The sequence below is a fragment of the Danio aesculapii genome, chromosome 2, assembly GCF_903798145.1.
Source record: "Danio aesculapii chromosome 2, fDanAes4.1, whole genome shotgun sequence".
Classification (NCBI taxonomy): domain Eukaryota; kingdom Metazoa; phylum Chordata; class Actinopteri; order Cypriniformes; family Danionidae; genus Danio; species Danio aesculapii.
This window is the reverse complement of record NC_079436.1, coordinates 49143589-49150662: the sequence shown is the minus strand read 5'-3', so window position 1 is coordinate 49150662 and position 7074 is coordinate 49143589. Positions and strand designations below refer to the sequence as shown.

The 7074-nt window shown below is 38.2% G+C and overlaps 1 protein-coding gene across 1 annotated transcript in view; it reads left to right on the top strand.

Moving 5' to 3' along the window:
* The first annotated feature begins 4635 nt into the window (after window positions 1–4635).
* kcnj9 (potassium inwardly rectifying channel subfamily J member 9) overlaps window positions 4636–7074 on the top strand; it is a 17558-nt gene continuing 15119 nt past the window's right edge. The window contains exons 1-2 of the mRNA XM_056468116.1: window positions 4636–5002; window positions 5256–5469. Of these exons, the coding sequence (XP_056324091.1) occupies window positions 4702–5002; window positions 5256–5469 (515 nt within the window). The 5' untranslated portion in view covers window positions 4636–4701. The remainder of the gene's footprint in view (window positions 5003–5255; window positions 5470–7074) is intronic.

The following is a 7074-nucleotide window of genomic DNA, read 5'->3' as shown; positions in this document are numbered from 1 at the left end:
TTTAAGAATTTTTAGATATTTTGACTTGAAACAAGACAAACATAAATTTTCTTTGCATTTTCAAATGTAATTTTTATGTACAAAATGCATGCTTAAAGGGATAGTTCACCCATAAGTGAAAATTATATTTACTCGCCATTAAGTGGATCTAAACCTTTATGAGTTTCTTTTTTGTGCTGAACCTAGATGAGGATATTTTGAAGAAAGCTAGAAACCGGTAACCATTGACATCCATATGGAAAACAAACATTATGGAAATCAATGGTTACATGTTTTCAACATACTTCAAAATATCTTCTTTTGTGTTCAAATGCAAAAAAAGAAAGAATTCTTTGCATTTTTGCTGTGTATTTATTCTAAAGACATAGACGGTTATCAAGGGCATTAAACATTATTAAACGTAAGAGCAAAACTACTCACTAGTTGCATTTACAGCCTAATTGTGTTTATTTTGCAATCTAATCCTACTTAAACTTTCAAGGGAAATGTTGTTAATGGTGTGTTTACAGTTGAGTGGTTTGGTTTAATTAAAACAAACTGGACAGCCTATTTTATTGCATGGCAACAAGAACAAAATCAACATACTGGTTTTTGTGCTGTGTGCACCTGGTGTGAATAGTGCCATATGGATCTATTGTTCTGACTCAAAAGAATCATTTCATCATATATTTTGAGCTTCGTTAGCATGCTCAATCAAATGAAAATTATGATGGAAAAGATGTGATTACTCACCCTTATGTCGGTCCAACACTGAGATGTTTATTTGTCTTCTAAAGACAAATTAAGATATTTTAGATACATGTAAATGTAATTATACTGAGCTGCATTTCTGCAAAGCATTCTTTCAGTCATTTTCCTTTGGCTTAGTCTGTATTTCGGGGGTCGCCACAGCAGAATGAACCGCAAACTATTCCAGCATATGTTTTATGCAGCGCATGCCCTTCCAGCTGCAGCCCGGTACTGGGAAACACCCGTATACACTCATTCATGCACGCAAACACACATACACTACGGACAATTTAGACCCAGTCCCAATTCTATTTTTGTACTCCTACCCCTTCCCCTTGGCCCTTAAAACCGAGTGTGAAGGAGAGGGGTTTCAAAATTTACCCCTAAGAAATGGGACAGCACTACAGCACCTGCAACCGTCATCATATGTCATGCTTCATATAAGAGCAGACGATCTCGACTGCTGTAGTTATTCCAGTGGTGTTATTTTTTGGTATTTATCTTTAAGAAATTACTGAAGGCATATATTATGTTATCATGACGATATAATGTGGCAATAAGATCGTAACTGTACTGTGTATTTACATATTCATCAATGCAAACACACGAAAACAACATTAACATTATAGCAGACACTGTAAAAAAACTCATTCCCAACCACTAGACTTTTCTGACAGGGTATTCGTGTGTCATCGAGTGTCAGAATGTTGCGTGACTGCTGTAGGAGTTTTTTTTTGTTTTTTGTTTTAAACATGACGGTAAAACACGCAAGCGGTTATGAATATATTAAAACCTGTTTATTTGTTGTAAAAATTCGTAATAATGACAAGAATACTATGTTGTGGCTCTCCTTACTTCCGGGTGTAACTATCCTGCCGTTGTGTCTGGTGTATTCTGGGAAATTTTCTTACCCCTTGGTTTCGAGTGTGGTCCTGAAAAATTTTCATTCATTATTCACCCCTTCCCCTTAGCTCTACACCTTCAAGCTAAAGTAAATTTGGGACACCCCTACCCCTTCATAGGAACGCGCAAAACGAGGGGTAGCGGTAAGGAGAAGGGCTTGAATGAGTAGAATTGGGATTGGGCCTTAAGCTGCGGTCACACTAGAGTTTGATAATGCGAAATTCTGTCGTGCGGCTCTGCGAAAAGGGGCGGGATTCAACAAGATGATTAGACATTTAAAAAAGCTAGGTATTGCTCCATGTTTTAAATTTCTGTCCAGAGAGCTCATGGTTTGATCCTCGATTGGTCTCACGCAGTCAAGTGATGCAATTTCACAGGTCAGAGTTCTCCAAGCTTGAACTTTGCACCGCAGCAACCTGCGAAACTTCACGCATGACCTTGCGTTTCTGGTCTGATGCATTCGCATGCGTATGAATGGAAGTCTTTGGGAAGAAAAGCCCAATGTGTCCGCAGCTTTAGTCTAACTGGGTTGTGCTTATTCTCTTAACGAGTTATGGCTGTGTTTTGAGCATAACATGCATTAAACCAGTTTCATCTCCATTCCCTTTAAGAGTCAGTTGTGTCGCGCCATGGCGCATTTGATATTTACATGGTGGACATTGTAAGGCGAAAAACTGAATGCTTCATTAGCGAGAAAACAGTTAAACAGAGCATATGCAGCACAAGAATAAAGAATGAGCCTCCTCCATTCAGCCTCTTTACTTTTACTCTTTACTTTACTCTTTTACTTTCGTGGAGTAAGGGAAACAGTGTTGTATGCACTCCACTGAAGACATCCATTAGCCTAAACATATTTAATTTTGTTTGTTAAGCGCAAAGATTTGTTTCAAAACTATTTCTAAATTCAGTTCTAATTTCCAGCAAATTAATAAATGAACAATAATAACGAAGTGAGTTATATCCAAACACACATCCTATTTCCCCAAATGGTGATGCAGACGTCTCAAAAAACCCGACAAATGGAGAAATCTAAAATAGTTTTTATTAAACAAATATAAATATTCATATGATGCATAATACTGCTAATAATAATATGAATAAACTGAAAAAAGCCCCCCGAGATGAAGAAGACATGAGGCAGTGGTTTTTATTTTTATGTAGAAAATAAGAATTTTTGTAACATTTTAATCCTTTAGTTTTTTTCATATGTAAAGGTATTTGTGTACTGCTGTACATCCTCTGTGCATCAAGCAATGTGTAAGCGTTTGGACCGTATAGGCACATAACTAACACGATGTGCGCTAGACTTTAGAGCAGCTTTTAGTTGGTCAATGGTGCAGTCTATTTCAGTTCCTCAAAATAGCAACGCGCCAACAATGTGCCTTAACACACCACCTTTTTAGACTAGAACACCCATGAGTCCACAAAGTGGCGCAAATCAGACTCAGACATCCACTTTATTATCCTGTTTAGGGAAACTAAAATTGCAGTAAGGTGCCATAACACAGGCGAAGTTCCATGTACACATTAACAAAAAATTACCACACAACATCCAATACATCATTTTGTAGGTGCATCTCCCACCCTGCTGGACTCATTTAATGACCTAATGGCCACCATTATAAAAGAATTTCTAGTTCTATTTGACCTGCAAATAGAAACTCTAAAATGACGTCCTGATGGTAGCAGCTGAAACACAGAGTACAATGGGTGATCCAGGGTGCATAGGCTACCCTGAGCTCTCTTTAAAACATAATTATGGTCAATTACCATTGGACCAGTTTGGTTAAGACCAATGATCTTGCCTGCCACCTTCACAAGGCTACTTAACCTGTTCTTATTTGACATACTCAGATTACCGTACCAAGCTACAATGCAGAATGATAAAACAGATTCAATAAATTATTTATAAAACCTCTTCATAGAGGTACAAACCCTAAACGATCTAAGTTTCCTCAGTAAAAACAGTCTTTGTTGAACTTTTTTATAGACAGCCTGGTTGTTTGATTGAAATGTCAACATATCATTATTATTATCAATAATGAACTCTAGATATTTATGTGTTTCAACAATTTCAATGTCCAAGCCTTTAATATTTGTTATGCTGTGGGTAGGAGAAGCCTTCGTGTGATTTACCACCATGTCTTTTGTTTTATTTACATTCAACTGGAGAGAAAATCTATCACACCAAGAAGTAAATTCTTCCACAGCAGGGCCATGCCCCAAATCCTGATCGTGGAGGAGACTCACAATCACAGAATCATCAGCGTGTTTTATGATATGACAGTTCCTGTATATACTCCGATATTCATTAGTAGACTTGATGAACATGGATGGAAATGGAAATTACTATTTAAACAACGTGACGCAAAATGTGAAAATGAGGGTTGCGCTGGTCTGAAAATAGCAACAAATCACGCCAAACACATCTCTGCAGTGAGTAAATGCAGAGAAACGTTTTTATTTTTGAGTAAACTATCCTTTTAAACCCATATATTTATGTGTAAATCTGATTATTAGCTGTATAACTGTTGAACTGGAAGGGTAATTTAAGTCAAGTTAGACATGCATAAACCCCTCTGATGTATTCTTTGTGTGTTTTAGTAAAAGCCCTTCTGAGAACAGAGGATGTTTGACTGCGTAGCGAAGCGACCTCCATCAACAGTGTGTTTGATGTGGAAAATGTTTTTTAAAAGGTTGAACTGCACCAAGTCATCAGTGTAATCTACTTAAGTTAATTTCAGGCAGTTAATTGGATGCTCGATGCATAACGAGGCTGGGATCAAATGAACATTAAGCAATAATCAGCAGTGAAATAAAGCCATTTCCCTCTTGGTGGGAGTAGATTACTTTGAAATCCAGAGAACGCCGTGAGAGGATGATAGAAATGTACAGCCCAGTGTAAAAAAGAAACTTAATTAGGTGTCTATCTCTCTTTCTCTTTGTCTCTTTTGCAGAAATCAGGCACAAATGAAACTCTGATTATAAAGCACTGACAGACATTGTTACCACACATACACACAGACACACACACAATTTGGCTTATTATTTAACACGCACACATCCAAAATGGCATTGGACAACACCGGCTTCTCCTCATGCCCTGAAGAGTCCTTGTCCCTCCCTGTTCCTGAGAAAGGGGAGGAGCCTGTGGAGGAGGCCCCAAAGGAAGCCCCGCCCACTGAAGAACAGAATACTACTTCTGAGGAACTGGGGCACGTGGTAACCACGGAGACAGCCCCACCCACACAGGCTCCATCCAATAACAGCATGTCCTTCCAGGACAAGATGGCTGCAAGGGAAGCCCAGGCCAATCAGCACAGGAAGAAAATTCAAGGGGCGGGGCAAGAGAGGGGCAAGTTCGGATGGGGTAAGACGACTCATTTTCATCTCAATCACCCGTAAATGAGTTCAGTTGGTGGCTGGTTTTCTCTTTATCTGCATGATGGAACTGCCTTGACCTACTCTTACAGGAACACAGGGGTTTTCCAGCTGTTAATTTATGATTTATTAAAACTTTTTCTTTGAGAATGGATTGTGGTAAGCTGACAGTGTTGGTGTTTTTTTTATCTTTTATTTTATTTAAAAAAAATTCTAATTGTTTTCTGTCTGTGTCTATCCAGCGCGCAGCAGACGTAAGAGGCAGCGTTATGTGGAGAAGAACGGCCGCTGTAATGTGCAGCACGGTAACATGCGTGAGACTTACCGCTATCTGACGGATATCTTCACTACCCTGGTGGATCTGAACTGGCGCTGCTCTCTGCTTGTGTTTGTCATGGCATATGCCGTCACTTGGCTCTTCTTTGGAGCAATATGGTACCTCATTGCATACTGCAGGTATGATTAACACACACAAATGTGCATTTTTAAAGTTTTTAATGCTACAATAATTTTGATTCAAATTATGAAGCATTTTAAGTAAAATGGGGTTCAAAAGAAATGATTGACAGTTATCATTTGTCAGTGTTAGTTAAGTCGAAATTAGAAAGATTTAGAAAGTTGAAAAGAAAGCTTCAATTTGCTTCACCTCCAAGCAAACTTTACACTCCACCCTCCTCCCATCCTTTTTTTTGTAAAAAGAACATCTATCTATCTATCTATCTATCTATCTATCTATCTATCTATCTATCTATCTATCTATCTATCTATCTATCTATCTGTCTATCTGTCTATCTGTCTGTCTGTCTGTCTGTCTGTCTGTCTATTTATCCATGTTCTGTAAGGCATTCTATCAGACTTCCAACCGTCCATTGCATTCTCAGTCATCCATTCATCCACCAATCCATTCATCCATCCATCCACCCATGTTCTGTTATGCATTTTATTAGTCATGCATCCATCCATCCATCCATCCATGTTTTGTAATGCATTCTATCAGACATCCATCCATCCATGCTCTATAATGCATTATATCAGTCATCCATCCATCCATCCAGCCATCTATCCATCCATCCATCCATCCATCCATCCATCCATCCATCCATCCATCCATCCATGTTCTATAATGCATTCTATCAGTCATCCATCCATTCATCCATATTCTATAATGCATTATGTCAGTCATCCATCCATCCATGTTCTATAATGCATTATATCAGTCATCCATCCATCCATCCATCCATATTCTATAATGCATTCTATCGGCCATCCATCAATGTTCTATAATGCATTATATCAGTCATCCATCCATCCATCCATCCATCCATGTTCTGTAATGCATTATATTGGTCATCCATCCTTTCATGTTCTATAATACATTCTATCAGTTTTCCATCCATTCATCCATATTCTATAATGCATTATATCAGTCATCCATCCGTCCATCCATCCATCATCCATCCATGTTCCTTAATGCATTCTGTCAGTCATCCATCCATTCATCATCCATCCATGTTCTGTAATGCATTCTATCAGTCATCCATCCATCCATCTATGTTCTGTAATGCATTTTATCAGTTATACATCCATTCATCTGTATTTTATAATGCATTATTTCAGTAATCCATCCATCTATCCATCTATCGATGTTCTGTAATTCATTCTATCAGTCATCAATCCATCCATCCATATTCTGTAATGCATTATAACAGTCATCCATCCATCCATGTTCTGTAATGCATTCTATCAGTCATCCATCCATCCATCCATGTTCTATAATGCATTCTATCAGTCATCCATCCATCCATCCATCTATGTTCTGTAATGCATTCTATCAGTCATCCATCCATCCATCCATCCATCTATGTTCTGTAATGCATTCTGTCAGTCATCCATCCATTCATTCATCCATCTATCATCCATTCATCCATGTTCTGTAATGCATTCTATCAGTCATCCATCCACTCATGTTCTTTAATGCATTATATAAGTAAGTCAGTCATCCATCCATCCATGTTCTGTAATGCATTCTATTGGTCATCCATCCATCCATCCATGTTCTGT